The following is an 18,825-nucleotide window of genomic DNA, read 5'->3' on the forward strand; positions in this document are numbered from 1 at the left end:
CATTCATCTGTCAATGGATACTTAGGTTGCTTCCATGTCCTGGCTATTGTAAATAGTGCTGCAGTGAACATTGGGGTGCATGTGTCTTTTTGAATTATGGTTTTCTCAGGGTATATGCCCAGTAGTGGGATTGCTGGGTCATATGGTAGTTCTATTTTTAGTTTTTTAAGCAACCTCCATACTGTTGTCTGTAGTGGCTGTATCAATTTACATTCCCACCAACAGTGCAAGAGGTTTCCCTTTTCTCCATACCCTCTCCAGCATTTATTTTTTATTTTTTATTTTTTGACTTTGTTTTAATTTTTATTATTGATTTGGATGAGGGGAATAAATTTAGTGCAATTTTGCAGATGAGTCAGCCCTGGGTACCAGGGGAGAAAGACAGAGCAGAATTACAAATCTTCGTGAAGACAGAGAGAGGAAAAAAAAAAATCGCTTGTGAGAGAAAACATGAATGGAAAAATTTTTTAAAGTCACCTTGAGTGGGTGTGGGGTAGGGAGGGGAATTGTCCCTGGAGAAAAAGAGGTGATGGGATGATGTGGGGTGAGAGATTCCCACTGTCTCCAGCATTTATTGTTTGTAGATTTTTTGATGATGGCCATTCTGACTGGAACCACCCACATTTTGTAGATGGGAACTCTCAGCCCCTGTGGTCAGGTGACATACTATGGTTACTCAGGTAAACAGAGGCAGGGCTGGGACCAGGACCCAAGTGCCCAATCTCAGGCCTATTCTCTTTTTTTACATCGTGTTATAATGTAGCCTATGTCATCATAAATATGATAGTCACTTTCTCACTATTCTTCCCATTCCCAACCCATTTTATGATTTTCAAAGATCTCAAAAAGTCATCAGTTACAGTAGGCTTACTATAGCATCTATAGCATTGTACCTGTGAAACCAAAAAATCACTAGAACGAATGTTGTACACCAATGGGCATTGTATATCAGGTTCTTCTTTTTCATGGTACTGCTAACAGTATTTTATAAATAACTATCATGCTTCTTTTTCCTGCAGGTAGGAAAAATACATATAGAAATAGTGTCATTTTGATCTGCTTAGTTTTGGATGAAAGTGCCTTTAAACTCTCTGAGCTTCAGTATTGTCCATATAGGAAACTAATGAATTCGAAAGCATATGAAGTTCCATCGTCCTCAATTCCTGAAGAGATTTAGGCTGATTTGGGTGCATGTGTAATGTTCAGTAGGAGTGGGTGTGTTAAAACACTTCTCATGAGTTTGCTTAATATGCCATGATATTAAGATTCTATAAGAATCACAAGCACACCCTCACAGTCTATTTCTGTTCTCCTTCTATTTCTAAAAAGGAACCAATTCCACTTTTACATTTAGTCTTTTGTTACTTTAAAATTAGTACAAAAAATTCTTGGATCCACCTTCAGAACTTAGATTTAGAGAAGATTTAGGCTCTGACAAGAAGGAGAGATTCATTCTTTCCAAATTCTCTTGCCATAGCATGTCTGTGATTCTCTTAAAGATGTAGATAGTGTTTCCTCAAGTGATGTATAAGGATGCCTGCACAGATGAGCAGAGCTAAAGTGGCTTAGACTTTGTCCTTTTTCATTATGTAGGATAGGGGATTATTAATTGTCTGGTTCTCTCTATTCCCCGTTCCTTCACTCACCTGTGCCTAGAAGACTTATTTGGAAGCATAAAGTAAACAACTACATTCTAGAGAAGAGAATATCCATAGCTGCCTTTTGTTTTGTTTCACTTTCTTTCCATTTAATGTGGTGCTAGTCTTCATTATCTTCTAAAGATAACCTTTTTGATCATTCAAGTTTATTGTAGGAAATTTTGAAAATACAGAAAAGATTAAAAAGAGGATAAAAATCATTCTTAATCTGGCAACTCAGAGGTAATCAATGTTAGCATTCTGGTAAATTTCTTTCCTATTGCAAATATTCTTTTTTTTTTAAATTCTTAATGAAGACAGTGCAATCATTTGAGTAAACCTACCAATTGGCTCTAAAATTTCTAAAATCCTCATGAATCTCTAATCATCTTGATTCATTTGAAAAAAAAGCCATTAATTGATATAAACAAAGAGCAGTTATTATTGTAAATTATCAGATTTCCAGAAAAGTTCAGCAATTTTAGAACAACTAAATAATGGCTCTATCTATAATGGTCATTTATATCTTTTCAACCTCTATAGGAAACTCCAGTAATACACTAGGAAAATGGGAAACAACAGAAATAAAAATTTAAACACTTGGCTGTAGATTTTTGATATTCTGGTTAAAAGAAGATGGTAAAAGAGAAACTAGGTACTTTACTTCTATTTTTTAATCCAGATAGCAAATAGTTATTGATTCTCTACTATTTAAAAGTCAGCACATCCTTGCACATAGTAGGCACTCAATAAATATCACATCCCTTCTCTTTGGGAATATATAAAGGAAGTGAAATGGTGCATGTAGTGCTGATTTTCCGTTTATCAGAATCCACTTGCTGTATTGCCTTGCTGAAGAGTAACAAGTAATGAACTCAAGGTATTGAAACAATCAGTACTTCCTTGACTGTAGGTTCAGCAGCTGTATGAGGTGCCAAAGTTTTTCTCTATAACTTTGTGCTCTACATTCTTTCTCATGATTGAATTGGTCTGGTGTTGGATCAAGACCAAATTAGTAAAAAAATAAAGGTGAATTCTGTGACTCTGTTTCCATTGATTTGAGGAAGTCAGAAATGAACCAATGTGTTTTGGGTATTCCTTTCACTTTAACTATAGGTTCCTGGAAGAATAAAAATTCAACTTCTCCATCTAGGTAGGGATGAAGAACACACATGAAAGTATTGCCACTGAAGTCACTCTGTACTCGCTAAAGTTGTCCACTGTTAACCCACTGTTTAAAGCATGCTAGACTATTTGCTCCAACTCTCAAGTCAAAATTACTAAAAGACAAGAAATAGGATCTCAATGCAAAAACCATGTGGGCGAGGATTTTTTAAAAAAGATTTTTTATCACATATTACTTCACTCATGTTTTCTACATTTTCATTCATTTTACATATGAAGACTTTTCTGGGTCCCTCTTCTCCCAACCTGTTTCCACTGAACTCCCTGAAAGAAATTATTTTGGTTTGTTCTACAAAGGTAAAATATGTTTGAACTCTGTTTAGAAGACCTAGAATTTCCACCTGCTGTAAGGAGAGCCACGTCAAGTACCAGTAATTTTTGTAATGTGTAGGCATCGTTGCGCAGTGCTTATTATGAAATACAATGGAACTTTTCTCACTGGTTGGTTTGCAGCACCATTGTAGGAGGAAAGAAGAAACTGGAACATATCAGATGTTTTCATTGATATATATAAGGGCAAAGAACGGTCCTGGGAAGCTTTGATCAGACCCTTTCATCATGACGATAGTCATCGGATCAGAGATGGAAGGACCTTAGTGGCAATTCAGTTCAGACCCATTGTTTTAAAAATGAGAAAACTAAATTAACAAGGTTAACAGCTAGTTTGGTGCAGAGCCAACAATAAAACGTAGATCACCTGATCTTCAGCCCAATGTTTTCTTTCTGTTATTGCACACAGCCTGAGTTAAAGCTGGGTGTTAAGTTATGCTGCTAGTTTTCATAGCAGTACTAAGTAGAAAGGGTGAAAAAAATAAACAGGTAATGATTAAGCTTATTAGCTGATCCATTGCTTGTCAAAGGAAACATTATATTATTAACATTTAGCAGTATGTTTTCATTTTTGTTTTCCTCTTTCTGTTGTTTGCTGGATTATTATTATTATTTTTAATCTTGGTCCCTGCTATCATATGTGATAAGAGGTAGAATTTTTGAGACATATATAATATCAAGATACAAACTATGAAATTTTTCCTTTTCTTAGGAATTTCTACTTTATACGTAGAATTCTTCCACAGACTAGTCATGCTTCAGACACTTTGAAATTGCGTTTTTGAAACTGAGCGATTGGCTTTTTTCTTTTCTTACTTTTAGAGACTTTCTGAAACAAAAAGCTGCATTATTTCATCTATGTGATTCCAATGAACCAAAAGAGACTATAATCCTGCATCCTTTAATACTTCAAAGGCAGGAGGCATCAAAGCCATCATTTGTACTCTGTGCACCAAAGTTCTTTCTGCAGAGATTTATTATCTTGTTAAAATTTAAGATTAGAAATAAATACTATACTTAATCTTTAACCAAACTCTGTTCTTTGCTCCCTTACTCTTACACCGTATTTTCTGGAACCAAAAAAAAGGCACTTGGTAGATAACAAATGAGTGAGTCAATGAACAAATACAGTTACATAATAAATAAATTATTACAGAAGTGAAACTAGATCATAGGCCCCTAAAGATCCAAGGAATTTTTTTTCAATGAGAAGATAAATTCTTTGTAGCTGTGAAGAGCAGCTGAGGCCTTGGTTTCTGAATATTTTCCCCTGTACAAATCCACCCACCTGTGAGCCACTCAGTGAATTCATGCCAGTTTGAAAACACGTTGAGTCACTACCTACTGAAAGAGATAATCCTGTCAAGTATCATGATAAAGACTCAAATGGATTTTACATATATTTTTAGTATACCACCATTAAAAGTAGTGAGAGGGAAGGAGAGCAAAGATGGGAGAGGATACCTTTGAAAAAGCTATTTTTCCACTTACTTTTATGTTGCTTTGGTGTTGACTACTCATCAGTTAAGAATTGGAGATAATTGTTCTTGCTCAGGGGAGATTAAAGACTATATCTGTTTATCTTGAATACATATTTGAAGCATCTGTAGAAGTCTTAGTCCTCTGGTTGTTTCTAACACCTGCATGATTGATTGCCTAATTCTCTCGGTTCTGCAGTGAGAAATTACATCCATAGGAAATACAAAAAGCCTTTTAAAATAGCTATTTTTAGTCATCATTCATACAGTTACTATAAAGATAACAAATATTCATTTATCATTATGTTTTACAGAGATGTGTGTGTGTTTCCTGTAACTTAGCACATAGAGCTTATATAAGAATTAACGGGGTAATAGTACTCTCACGTACTTTGGGTCTGAGGGCCAATGCCTAAAACTTAAGCAAAAAAAGAAAAAAAAATGATAACATGATGTATCCTGGTTAATTTAGTATTCTGAAAGCAATGATTTTCTCAGGAGTCAAAAAAAGAAAAAATAAGGCACTCGATCTAGAATACCCTTCATCCCAATATTTACCTCCATAATTTGGAAATCTGAGCCATCAGTTAGGTTATTTTGAATTACAATATACAGTCATATTTGGAAAACATTGCCACCACCTTATATGTTGGTCTTCTTTCTTTTCCCCTCAATGATCTCCATAGACTTTCTCTGTTTTCTGTTGTGTCCCCCATCTTTTTTGTTATTTTAAGAACAACTCAGGTTGTGCTTAGTTAATGATAAAACTAGAATCTCTCACTCAGATTATTTGCTCTGTGATAAAATGAAGCAATTGCACAGTTGCTCACCAAGGTCCTCTCTCTTCTTTGGGAGAATATTTAGCTCAAAATGTTAACAAGCCCAATATTAAGCCTTAAAAAATTGTGACTTCGAGTCATAGTTCTTTGTTTCCCATAATACACAATCTGTGTGAATGCAGCCTTGTGGAAGCTAATTTCGGTCTTAATTGGTAAAGTGATTGAAGCCAGTACTTTTGATTCACATAGAAATGTGAGTTAAAGTGCATTTTTGTCCACAGGTTTGCATGTATAGTCACAGCCGCACAGACACGTTCAACCCTGAATAACCTGCCTTCCTCCTTCAACGCTAAACTTCATCTTGCCCATGCAGAGAACGCTGGGGACCTGTGCTCATTCCAGGCCCATTTTGCAACATGCCAAAGCTATTCACAGAAGTCGTGATGTGCGGGGATGGAGTGTCTCCCCTCAGCCACCCGCTACTGCATGGTTTGAAGCAATTAAGACAGTTTCCCGGAGACCCTAACTTTCTCTCAGTGTGTAGTTTATACACTGGAGACTATAAACAAAAACTAAATGTCCCAATGCAATGTGTGTCCCAAACATTGCAGGTTATTTGAGATACACTTTTCCAGATAAAGTCACTTTCCAGGTAAAAATTTGGTTCATTTGAAATATATTCTGTTTTAAATTTGTAAGGATTTTCACAAAATTTGAATAAGATCTGAATTTTAAAAAAGATATAGCTTCTTAGGCATATTTCGTGGTTTGAGAAGTTTATAAAAAGCATAGTAATGGTTTATTACTTTCATAACCAAAATACAGTTTTGCTGTTATGCAATTAAAATTACATTTTAATTTTATCTCACTCCGTGTAGGACCTATAACTCAAATTGGATTATTTACATGTTTAAAGTATTTATAAAAGATTATGTTTTTAAGTAGCATTTGTGGAATTTGAACATAAATTCAAAATCATCCTCAAATATTTGCAATGTGTATGTAGATCTTAATTTCAAATCTTAAAGCAAAGATCTCAATCTTTAACTGACTTTCAAAGCATTTCCTGAACGGATTATATGTATGTTAATGAAATCAGTGTGTAATTAATTTCCTTTGTTAAAAAAAATCTCCGTTTTCCCTCCACACAGCGAACATGGCCACAAGCAGGCTAATAGGTGCCGTGGCCGGCACCATTCTGGCCCTGGGGGTGATTTTTGGAGGCACAGGGTGGGGAATAGAGTAAGCATCTTTCTGCGTTTCCGAGTGTTTCTGTTTGGTTCCTGGCGTGTGGGCTGACCCTTGGCATCTGACTCCCCCACGTGTTGTCTCATTGCTGTGTTCCCCGTGGCAGTGCCCCTTGTCGTGTGATTTGGATGTGTATGTGTCCTGTGGTTTTCTCGTGCCGTGGAGAACCTTCTCCTGTCTGGAACAATGTGGGGCATAAAATAATATTGGGGTGCTTATGATGTCTTCACAATTAAGGCAATGGTCCAAAGGCTTCCATTGCTCCTCCATTTGTAAAAGTAATTTTAAGATACAGATTTTTTTGGACAAACTATTGACAAAAATGCTTTTATTTGAGAGTTTGTTAGGGTTCTTATAACAAGTTTAATCTTCACCAGTCAATTAGATCCACGTATACAGCTAGGAATTATTTATCAACAATTGTAGCTCCTTTTAAAGATAATCCAAATGTAGCCACTAATATTTCCTCCATTTATTTAGAGTGATACAGGAGGCTTCAGCTTAATTTTTTTTTTTAAAAACAGATATTTAGGATATTGCCTTTATTTTCTTCTTATAGAATAGGTTAATCATTCAAATCAGAAGTTTACATAAATATTTGGAAGCAAGGAGCCTTAAGAAAGGGAAGATATTTAGTGCAAACCTTAAGTGAACAGTTGCAAATTATCTGATGGGTTTGTCTTAAAAATAACCAGTGTATAAATAAATACATTGTGTGCCACTTGTCCTACACAGAAGTACAGCTCTCCTCATTGGTGCTTTAATTTAGGTTGCTCTGTACTTGATCCACATCCTCACAATAGCTGTCATTTCTCCATGGGATATTGCTTTTATGAGATTGCCAATCTGTAGACTAAAAGATTATCCTGATTTTTTCCCCCTCTAATTACAGAGAGAGCATTTACAAATAACAGAAACACCCCACACATGCTGTCTTTTCTATTCAGTGTAGTGGTGGTAACACTCCCCAGTGGCCCAGGAATGATTTCCTAGTATCTTAAGGAAACACCAGATAAACTCTATTCAACCTCCCCAAACCACGGGCTTGTTGCTAACATCACACACATTCCTCCTTAGTCCCATTAGTTGCTGCACACAGTACAGTATGGGTCTGGGAGACCTCGGCACCAAAATAGCATTGAGAGAGGAGGGAGTCCAGAGGTCTCACTTTGTGTTGAAGATTACCTAAGCTTTCTCTTCCCTTGACTGAAGGGCTTTGACTAGACTGGGATCTTCTAACTCACATCCCATCTGTATGGACTGTGAAGCTAATTAACCCAAGGGAAGCTAAAATACTGGAAAAGATATTTTATTTCTCTTTACTTGTTAGAAAATAAATATTTTATTTCTCCTTACTTACTTGTATATGACAGAGGTAAAATATTTAGAGAAAACAAGAACTTTGTCCTGTAAAATTTCACTTTGGGTCTGTTAACTGGATTATATACAGATGCAACATTCCTTTTCCAGGAGAAATTCTATATACATTTACGTGAAATTCCTCCTTGAAGAAAGGTAGTTTTCTAAAAAATCATCCCAATTCCATTTTTTGTATTATTTTATAGTATATAAATTCCATTTTTATATCATTTTATATTATTTATTGGCCATAACTGAAATGTACTAACAGAAGGGATGAATCTTAATAAATTTCCCTTGGAAAAATTTAGAGCTGGGCAAAATCCAAGGCCTTTGCTGTAAGGTATAGTCTTTGTTACCAACTTTTGTTTCATCTACCCTTCCACTGTTGTTAGTTTGTGGCTATTTCTGGTTGTGACAGGTAAGTCCGTATAAGCATATATATTTTTCTTTAAAATAGATTTATTTATTTAACTTGGTTTCTGCACGCTTTTTGTCTATTAGTTTACTGTTTTTTCCCTTCAAATTCTAAATTTGGCCATAATTGCTAAAAACAGAAATATAGCTTTTTAAAAATAAAATCCACATAGTATGATATAGTATTAATGTTCATTTAGTCACTGAGGGTTACACAGAGCCTTTTTTTTTTTTTTGGTTTTGTTTGGGATTTTTGCCTTTACTTTTCTACTCCTTAGTTTATAATTATAAATCAGGAATCATTTCTCATGGATTATGTATTGATTCTAACCCCAACCTATGCTTTCTGAGCTGGTAAAGTACAAATCATTTCTAAAGCATACAGAACGTAGATGGCCATACAAGTGTTTTGAAAGTTTGTTTCAAGATTTGATTCCTTATTAAAATGTGGGAGTTTGGGATTGACATATACACACTGCTATATTTAAAATAGATAACCAACAAGGACCTACTGTATAGCCCAAGGACGTCTGCTCAATATTCTGTAACAATCTAATTGGGAAAACAGTTTGAAAAAGAATAGATACATGTATATGTATAACTGAATCACTTTGCTGTACACCTGAAACTAACACAACATTGTTAATCAACCATACTCCAATAAAAAAAAAAAAGAACAAGAGCAGAAAAAAATGTGGGGAGGAAATTAATGGTTAGCAATCTTAAAGATAGTAAACTGTTTTGGCTTTGCAGGCCGCAGGGTGTCTGTCATAGCCTTGTGTGTACCTCTGCTGTCTCTGCATGAAAGCAGCCATAAACAGTATGTAAACCAATGAACGTGGCTGTGTTCCAATAAAATTTCTTTGTCAAAAAAAGCATCGGGGGCATATTTGGCCTGTGGTCTGTAGTTCGCTAACCCTCAATTTGTAGCATAAGCTTGAGAGTCAGACAAATTTGTGTTCAGATTTTGCCTCTGTCACTTATTAACTTCTAGAAGCCTCTGTTTCTTCATCTATTCAGCAGGGATAATCATAGTTCCTATCTCGTAAGGTTTTTGTGAGGATCAAATGAAATAATATCTGTCAAGAGCTTAGAACTGCACCCGGCATGTAGTAAGTGCTCAATATACAGTAGGTAATCTGCTTTTCCTGCACTCATTATTATTTATTATTTTCAGTGTGCCTCTACAGGCCACTGAGATTTGTGTTCTGTAGAACCTCATTGGTTAGTCTTACGAGCGTGTCACAGCCCAGGAGCTTGTGAAGACCACATCCCCCAGCCTCCCATTGTCCCCCAGACTCACTCATCCTCCACCTCCCCACTCATGCCCACAGCACTGGGTGGTCTCCGAGTAAAAACATATAATGCACACAATTTTGGTGCTGCTAAAAGTGGCATCCATTTATGTACACAGTTGAGGGCACTGATGTGAGCAGAAAAGAGAATTTTGTACACAGAAATGAATGTATACACAAACTCAGGATTTTAGGGGAACTATGAAAATTGGCCTCGTGACTTCTGGAACAGAGATGTATAGTTAGGACTGGAAGTGGCTTGCCGTTAGGAGCACTGGACCTGCATATTAGCATCCTGGAGGTTGTGATACTTAGAATAATTCATTTGCTGAAGTTAGCATTTCTTACATTTAAAAATAGTGAGCTAAAGTGTTTTCCATGTGGGTGGAGAGGACTTACTGTATGTTTCAACTCTAAAACAACTGATAGAAGCTCCAGCTTGCATTTTCTTTCTTGCTGTCTTTCTGACTCTCTCTCTCTCTCTCTTTTTTTTTTTTTTTTTTTTTTACTATCTCTAAGCCTCAGATTTCTCTTAGCAATAACTGGAAAATTGAAGATTGATTCAGTCGAACCTAAGGAATCTTTTTCCCATTTCTACAGAATTACCCAAATGAATTTTATGCTTCCTTTATATCTTGTCTTTGGAACCCCATGTTGCTGTGTAAACACTGTATAGGTCTGTACAGTGAAGCTCTTTGAGAGCTTCAAAGTTTCTATTTATTTATTGATACCCCCCTTCCGACTTCTAAATTTTAACTGTCTCCAACGGGGGGATAAAAAAATTAGCATTCAGACAACTTTGTGTGCTGCTTGAAAGAGCATTTCAGTGGAATAGTTTTCCTTCTTTTCATGCCCTCATTTGCCAGTCAGATTGAATGAATTCTAACGCAGTCGTGTTCTTTATTCACTCTTTTACTTGTTTGATTCATGATAACTGGGAAAGGGGAGGCGAAGAAAGATGGGCAACGGCAGCAATTGGGCATCCATAATTTGCTTCAAATTCTGAAAAAGGTGAATGGAATGAATTATTCTGTCAGTGGTGCGGAAACTTTAGATTTCCAGGTAGATGAATCCAAGCAGTAGCTGTCTATAAATAAAGGCGATTTAAGTGTTTAGCGATCTTTTATGCAGGGGACTTACTTCCTGAAACCGTTTATCTGCCTGTCCCTGGTGGTAATGAAAGTGGTCGGCTCATATGACTTTCTTCCCATGATCCTTTGTCACAGGTCCTAGTGCCACCAACCTCATAATAGGCTCCATCGCTGGTGCCATCCTGGTAGCAGCTATTGTCCTTGGGGGCACAGGATGGGGATTTAAGTAAGCAATGCCGCATGTCTTCTTCTCAGTGGCTCTGGCACTTCTCTTTTCTGCTTACATAACTAAGTTTTGAGTTCCTGCTACCAGATTTCGAGTTTTAATGGTAAAACTGCTAAAAATAAATATTTTTGTTCAGAAATGGGTCAGAAAAGAAGAAACATGGAACCTCAAATATCATCTTCAGGCAAGTGGGAAAACATGAAATGTAGAAGGCATTCACGTGCACTGCTTAAAGGAGAAGTTCTTTGATAAAAGAACTTTTAGGAGCAAGCATCCTGAGAAACATTTATTTATATGCAGATAATCGAAACTACGTCATTGGAAATAAGTGGATATAAGTTCCTTGTATCTGTTTAAAACTGGTGTATATGCCATTGACATTTTGAAATTTTCACAACCTAAGTAACCATTTGGTTCTTATTTTTCACATGTAACATGTATAGCTTTGTGATTTGAAAAGCTTCATTATTTTATAAAAACAGATTTAAAAAAATAGTTTTATTAATTCCCTAACCTACTGAATTGGTTTCTCATTGGAATTTGAAGTCTGTGGCTTTGTGACACTTACTATTTTCTAATGAATTGTTAATATTGACATGACTGGTAGGCCTTTGTGTTTTCATGTGACCTTTCAGTTTGGATTGTACATTGATCACTGAAGTAAGTTTGTTTAAATAGACACACCAGATAATCACAAACAAACCTTAATTGTGGCTCAAATTTTTGGACCTTATTTATCCAGTTTGGATGTTTCCATACCTTGGATTCATTGGATAATTGCCTTTTTTTTTTTTTTTTTTTCTTTTTTTTGCTGTACGTGGGCCTCTCACTGCTGTGGCCTCTCCCGTTGCGGAGCACAGGCTCCGGACGCGCAGGCTCAGTGGCCATAGCTCACGGGCCCAGCCACTCCGCGGCATGTGGGATCCTCCCGGACCGGAGCACGAGCCCGTGTCCCCTGCATCGGCAGGCGGACTCTCTCAACCACTGCGCCACCAGGGAAGCCCGGATAATTGCCTTTTATACCTTTTTGTGCTGTGATGACTTGATTATTGTGTTTTGTAGATAAGACCTCCTGTGCCAAACACTCCCTGTGATCAATTCAGTTTCAATTAGATCTAGGGAAACAAATTTAAGCAGGAACTAAGACCATTACCCAAATTCAAAACCCACTTTGCCTCCATCTCGTTATTTAACAAGGAAGTTTTTGACCTTGAATTATCTGAATAATTGCCTTAATTATGAACTTTATTCTATTTTATGTTTGGAATTCTGAATTCAATATATTTGAACCAGGTAAAATATTATTATTATAAACTGATTATGAAAGAAAAACAAACCAATAGATGATTTAAATAAATTAAACATTTTCTGCTAATTTTGTTATTATATTAAGATTTAATGCATAAGCCTACAAGGTTTTGAGTGACTTCAAGTTGGAAAGGTGTTATCAGATGAGACTTCTTTTCTACAGAGATATTTATAAACTTGAACTTGTTTGGTGAAACAGTAATTTTGGCATCAAAATGCTTTGAAAAACACACACACACAAAGTAAGCAAGTCCTGTTTAAATTTCTTGTATGGTATTAACAAAATATTGCCCAGATGGTGAGTCTCTCACATGGTACCTAACAAAAGAATATATGTTTGTTTGGGCTGACCTAATTCCAGCAAAAACTTTTCAGTCTCATTACTGTAAAACTGTCATTGTACGTTGCCATAGTTCCATGATCTGTTCTCATTCTAGAATGCTCCTTTGAACTTTTTCATAAATGTGCCTCAAGAAAAATAAATTTGGCTCATGCCTCCTTAGTGTTAGGAAACCTCAGTTTCAAAGGCCTGGAGAAGAGTCTCCTGGGCATCTTTGCCATCCAGCCACATGCAGTGACAGGTGTACCACTTCAGCATTTGGAGATAAGAGCGCTGTTCTGTAGCAGGACCTCAAAACAGTGGCCTGGCCTATAGCTCACAGCTTGAATTGCATGTTTCTTTGGGGAAAAACAAAAAAGCCTTTATCACTGTGTATATAAGTGGATTAGGCCCGTACAGTTTATTTATATCTGAGAGAGATGTCTAATCATCAGAAGAACACACACACACACACACAAAGAGGGGGAGAAATGGATACTTAGGTGAGAAAAACAGCCTTTGTGGGGATGCTGTGCAGACACGTGTATGGCTGGGCTGTGTCAATACCCCTTCCCATCCCTATGACCCTTATAGGAAAACATTGTAGGAGGCACACAATAGTGCGAAGTAAATATTTGCATGCCCTGAAACAAAGAAAAAAATGAAGGCAGAATTCTTGAACGTGTCACTTTAGCCGTTTAAATTCGGAGAAGCTGCTATTCTTTGTGCTATTGGTTGCTCCATGAGGAGCTTTATATTTTCAGAGTTTAGATCTTTAGATTTTAAGAGTAACCATGTGGTTTGTATTAAACTTTAAATAACTGCTTACCCCTTGCAATAAAAAGCTTTGGGTGCTGAATGATAAAGCTTAGGTTTTCCCACCATTTGGACAGTTTTGGAGATGATTAGTCTAGAGGTGATATGGAAGTATATTTTTTTGCTAGTTGAACTGAAACTTCGAGTTTTTTCATTGAGTTCAGTGTAGATACAAAAGAGCTTTCTTTAGAATCAGAAGTTGAAAACAGTTTTTGAAAAGGATTGCTCTAAATACCTTTATTGAAAATCCCTCCTGAAATGGGCTTTTATGACTAGACGGGAAATTGGCAAAGTAGCCTGAAGAATCTGAGGGTACATAAACTTTTAGATTAAAGGAAAATATATTAACTGCTCAGGGGAAGTACTGCTTTCTCCTAATGTCACATTCCTTTAGGTATAACACTGAGTAACATAGATGTGGAGGAAGTATCACACCAAACATAATCTGTTAGAGTATGCATGAGAAATACAGCTGTGCTCTGACTCCTGACACTGTCTGCCGTTCTTTATGGTTCTTTTTTTAAACCATATTTCCCCTGAAACAGGTGGTAGAAGCATAAGCATATGTGAGTGTACATGCATGTGTGAGTGTGTACATATTTGTGTGTGTAAAGTGATAATGAAGCTTTGTCAAGATTGCTGTGGTCAAAAAAATAATATGAATTTAGATTACTTCTTTTTAGCAGAATAGTAGAGGCTGAAAGTTTTGGTTAACGTAAGTAAGACTTGCATGAGCAAGGTTGTGAAACTCTTAAAAAGAAAAAAAATGCTTCATTTGGTAGGTAATTTTTTTTTTAATATTCTGATGTATTGGATAATGTGGTAGGCATACCTTAGTAACTTCAGTTAATTGCATATTCCAAGTATGAAGGTGGCTAAGGGATAATTCAGTCTATGAACTCTCAGTCTTTGGGGGTGTCAGGATTTTTCTCTGAGAAATCCTGTGAAAACTGAACATAGGCCCTTGGCACACCAATTTGTCCAACTTTCCACCACATCTGCCTCGATTTACAGTCACCCCATGCTCTTTTTTTCTCTCCATCCCTACACACACTAAATAAAGCTACGAATTGTGCTGCGGAAGATTGCAGACCTCTGTCCTGGTTGACTCCCAGAGACTCTTGGCCCCTATCCAGTGCTGAATAATAATGCTGCTCCACGAGGTTATTAGAGCTGTTGCTTTCCCTGGACTTTGGAAAAAATCGAGAAAATGAAGGATCGTTTTAGTAGCATTTAGGATCATTCTCTAAAGCTTAGGAAAAGTGACAAATATATAAAAAGAAAATTGCCTCTCTCCATCTAAAAATGAACAGAATTGCTGTTATTAACCTAGATATGGCTTTTTAGCTGAATTCCTTAAATTTGAAGACAGGAATTTTGGTGTGAACAATATGGTCATTTATATGCACATAAAGTATATCAACATCATAGACAATGGTAGTAGAAAAGAGGAATTCTAGGTGATGGTAGGAAAAGAACTTGGAGGTAATAGATGATGCCATAGTTTGTTGACAATTCATATCACAAGATTTTAGGATGAATATTGAGTTCTTCCAACCATATTATAATCTCAGTCTGTGGAAGACGTGCCATGTCCCATTATTCCACTGCTTGCTCTCTGCATGGGATTTGGTGGCAGGAGTGGCCGTCCTAGCCTGGCAGAGCTCCTCCTGACATTAAAAGTGTTAATTTAATAAGTCTGTGGAATTACATATGTGGTTTCCTCTCTATGAGAAGTTACTTGGGATACAAGTCCTTACTGAGCCTGACTTGAACTCTAGGAGATTCTGTTTGGCTTGTGTTCCTTGTCATTGAAAGTGCTAAAGAAAAGACTGTTTAGGTGCTTGCAATAAATGAAATTTAAAGGGCCATATCTGGATTATCACAAGGAAAGTTAACTGAATTGTTTGAATGTCACATTGGATGAAATTTGAAAGGAACTTAATATTGCTAATTACATTTTCTCAAAAAAGCAAATGTCCTTTTTTCTTTTTTTTGCTTTTCATTTTTATAGAGTTAGGAAATGGGATCAATTTTAGGTAGTCTTTCCATGAGGAGGATAACCAGATTGCCATTTATCTGAATTCCATGACCGTATCCCAGTGCAAAATAAGGAGCCTGATTCCTCTAGTACCTGCGACTCCTGGGTTAGGCACTTTCTCACTCAGACCTCACAGGTGGTGGTGGTGTTGGGTTGGCCAGAAAGACCCAGTTCAGCTCCCTGACTCAACCCCCTGGGGAAGGGAACTCAGTCTAAGGTGACCAAGGAGGCGGGGTTGGGCAAAGGGTTCTTGGTGGGCAGGTGATGTCTCATCATGGAAAGAAAAGAAGGTCTTAGTGATGGATAGACATACCCTTAAAAGAAGACCTAAGACTTTGCAATCCCAAGATGGTTATTGTTACCTGAAGTGCTTTTTAAAAATTTTGTATAGATGTATATGTAGTATAATATATAGTAGACAAAAGTACAGGTTTTTCAGAAGTAGCAAAAATGGATGAAAACTGGGTCAATGCAGGGTTTATGGATTACACTAATATTTTATAATGATCCAGAAATGCCTTGCAGGTTATGATGAAAAAGTGAGCTGTCTTCAGAATCTAGTGGGTAGAGGTACTCAGAGGAAAGACTTGTGGAAGAAAAGCAGCAAGCACCTACGCATGAGAGTAGTGTATCACATTAAAATAGAACAAAAAGACTTGACAGGCAGTTCTCAACATACAGTAGCCCATAGTGGTTTTACAGTTTACCCCTGAGGAGCCCTCAAAGTCAGCCTGCTGCAGGAGTATCCCTCTCTGTCTTCATTACGGGGCCCCACTTTCTCCCTGCTGGGACACCAGTGGAGGAAACGTGGTCCTGGAATTCCCCATTAGTTTCTAGAGTCCATTTTCCCATAGACAGGAGGGTGTCTTAGCCTCCTGGTCTGCCCTGGGAGTCCAGTCATACTGTCGAACATTTTTTGTATAAAAAATGCAATCTAAGCTTCAAAAACTGACTTTTAAAAGGAGCACAAGCTTTTGGACACTAGAGGTTCCCTGTATGCCAGGCTGAAATGGAATTTCATACCTCCATTTAAAAATGAACCAGGGAATTCCTGGTTAGGACTCAGTGCTTTCACTGCCGTGGGCCCGGGTTCGATCCTTGGTCAGGGAACTAAGATACTGCAAGCTGCACAGTGCAGCCAAAAAAAAAAAAAAAAAAAGAACCACATTGCCATTATGACCGTAAACGTGGCTATTTATCTGATGTTCCCTGAATTTGAATGAGGGCAATATAGTCATTTACATGGGTAGCATGAGCACACTTGATCTTTCCTCCGCATCCGCTTTTAATTGGGGAGACATTAGTTTAACATTTCTCATGAGTTCCAGCAATACATATCTAATAGGTTAGGGCTCCTAGTCCTTCAGGGTCATTTCACAAGGTCAAGCAGTCCCTGTTTTTCCCCACCTGACTCACAGGACGTGTGGTTCCTTGTACATCTACCTTCAAGGGCAGTAAACATAGGTAGAGACACAGGTCCTGTGCTCTGAAGGAATCTAGCTCAGTGACAGATACATCACGGGAGACTTCCTGTTTGTTCTCACCTCTCTTTCCTGGGCAGCTTCAGTAATGGCTGCTTTTAAGAATACTGACCCAAAAGAGGGTTGAAGGGGTGGGAAATGGTGAAGAGAAAAAAGTAGCACTGTTGGAAATAGTGTTTGCACTACATGTTAGCCAGTGATCCACATGCTTAAGCCATTAATGAAGATGCCATAATGAAAACGTTAAAAAGGAGAAGGGAGATTTTCTTTAAAGATGTTTATTTTTGCTATTTCAAAAGAGAAGCATAAAAGTGGTCATCTTGGAAAAAAATAAGAACTTTGCAGGATGTCTTTCTACATATGTTGAGCTTTGGTATTGTTTTTGTTTTGAATTACCCATGGGCGAGGAGGAATATACTGTAATCCTTTTGGTACTTAGGGCTGTAAGGGTATCCAACTGGCCCCAAGTGAGTGGGCAGGGGGATGAGGGATCCTGGGGACTCCTTGGTCTCCAGTTTTGCATGATGCCGTGGTGGCAGCTGGGTTGCACCCGCTCAGTGTGCAGACTGAATGCATGAGCCCCCTTGCTTGATGCCCCACATGAAGCCAGACCACGGGGAGGTTGCAACTAACTTTTGTTGTTGCCTTGTAGTGTCTTGCTGGTTCTTTCTTTTCTCTTTTGAAACATAGGAACCTCTTTTTAGGAGACCGGACACCGTGAGCAAGGCATTTTAACTTGCTTACTTCAAACTAAGCTAAGCTGCTGCATTTGCTAAACTAACCCAAGCCTGTGTCCATTCTCCCTTGAGTGTACTGTCTTACTGTGCACTCAGGTTTTAAGCTTTCTAGGTAAGAAAAAATGCTTGTTCCAGAGTAGGGTAAGAGCTCACACCACCAAGGCAGCAAGATATAACTGAGTAGAGCAAAGTGTTTTTGTTTTGTTTTGTTTTTTCCACTTTGACAAAGGCTGATCCACTGATATAGAACTCTCAAGTTCTGGAAGGAAGTAGCTACAAGACCTGCAGAATTTTTCTTAGTTTTGCTAATAGCCCCCTAAGTGGGAGAGCCTCCCTAGAATAATTTACATCTAGTTAAAATTAGCCATGTCATTTACTTCTGAAATAGACAAATTGGGCTGCTGAGGCTTTCTGTGATTTACAGTGAACAACTTGAAGCTTCTTTTGGTATTCATAGATGAGTATACACTGGCAGGGAAGTTGTAACAACATCCAAAAGTGTGAGCTGTTCTGTGTTTCAATTTCAAGTTATTTGGGAAAATCTGCCTCGGGGCCAGTTGATTACTTTGCTCTGGAACTAGCATTGCTGTCATTATCATTACCCTTCTCTCATCACCATCTGATTAATATTGTGGATTTTCCCCCTCTGCTTGCATCTTCTTTTGACGCACTCTGGAAGAAATGTCAAGAAGAGGAGGTTCGATCCTACTCAGCAAGGCCCCATCTGAATCAGCGGCACTGGATGAATGGCATCTTGCACTGTTGGATTCTGGGTATGACATACTTGCAGCATCGTTGCCGGAACTATTAAGTCTGTAAACAAAAACACTGGGTGGTAATGACTACAGAACTAAAGTTGGGGTGACAGGGATGGGGTAAAAGAAAACTGTCCTTTTTGGAAATAATTTCAAAGAACCCCCTCCCACCACCTGTCAATAAAAGGGAGCAAAAGACAATGTTATAAAAAGAACGATTTCAGAATCTTTTTTTTTTTTCCAGTGAAAGGAAGAAGGCACAACAACAAAAATTAAGTGCAATAAAAGAACCATTAAAAAAATAGCAAATGTTTTTTTCTTTC

General features: G+C 37.5%; 1 protein-coding gene across 2 annotated transcripts in view; it reads left to right on the forward strand.

Moving 5' to 3' along the window:
* ADAM23 (ADAM metallopeptidase domain 23) overlaps positions 1–18,538 on the forward strand; it is a gene marked incomplete at its 5' end in the record, with an annotated part of 170,349 nt that extends 151,811 nt beyond the window's left edge. The window contains 2 exons of one of the 2 annotated variants that reach the window (XM_081242184.1): positions 10,955–11,045; positions 18,427–18,538. In XM_081242184.1, the coding sequence (XP_081098310.1) occupies positions 10,955–11,045; positions 18,427–18,475 (140 nt within the window). In that variant the 3' untranslated portion in view covers positions 18,476–18,538. Of the gene's footprint in view, positions 1–6,560; positions 6,652–10,954; positions 11,046–18,426 lie in introns of both variants that reach the window. The other variant, XM_081242185.1, reaches the window with a different exon arrangement.
* Between the last annotated feature and the right edge of the window lie 287 nt (positions 18,539–18,825).

The sequence above is a fragment of the Mesoplodon bidens genome (genome assembly GCF_964165515.1).
Source record: "Mesoplodon bidens genome assembly, chromosome: 8".
Classification (NCBI taxonomy): domain Eukaryota; kingdom Metazoa; phylum Chordata; class Mammalia; order Artiodactyla; family Ziphiidae; genus Mesoplodon; species Mesoplodon bidens.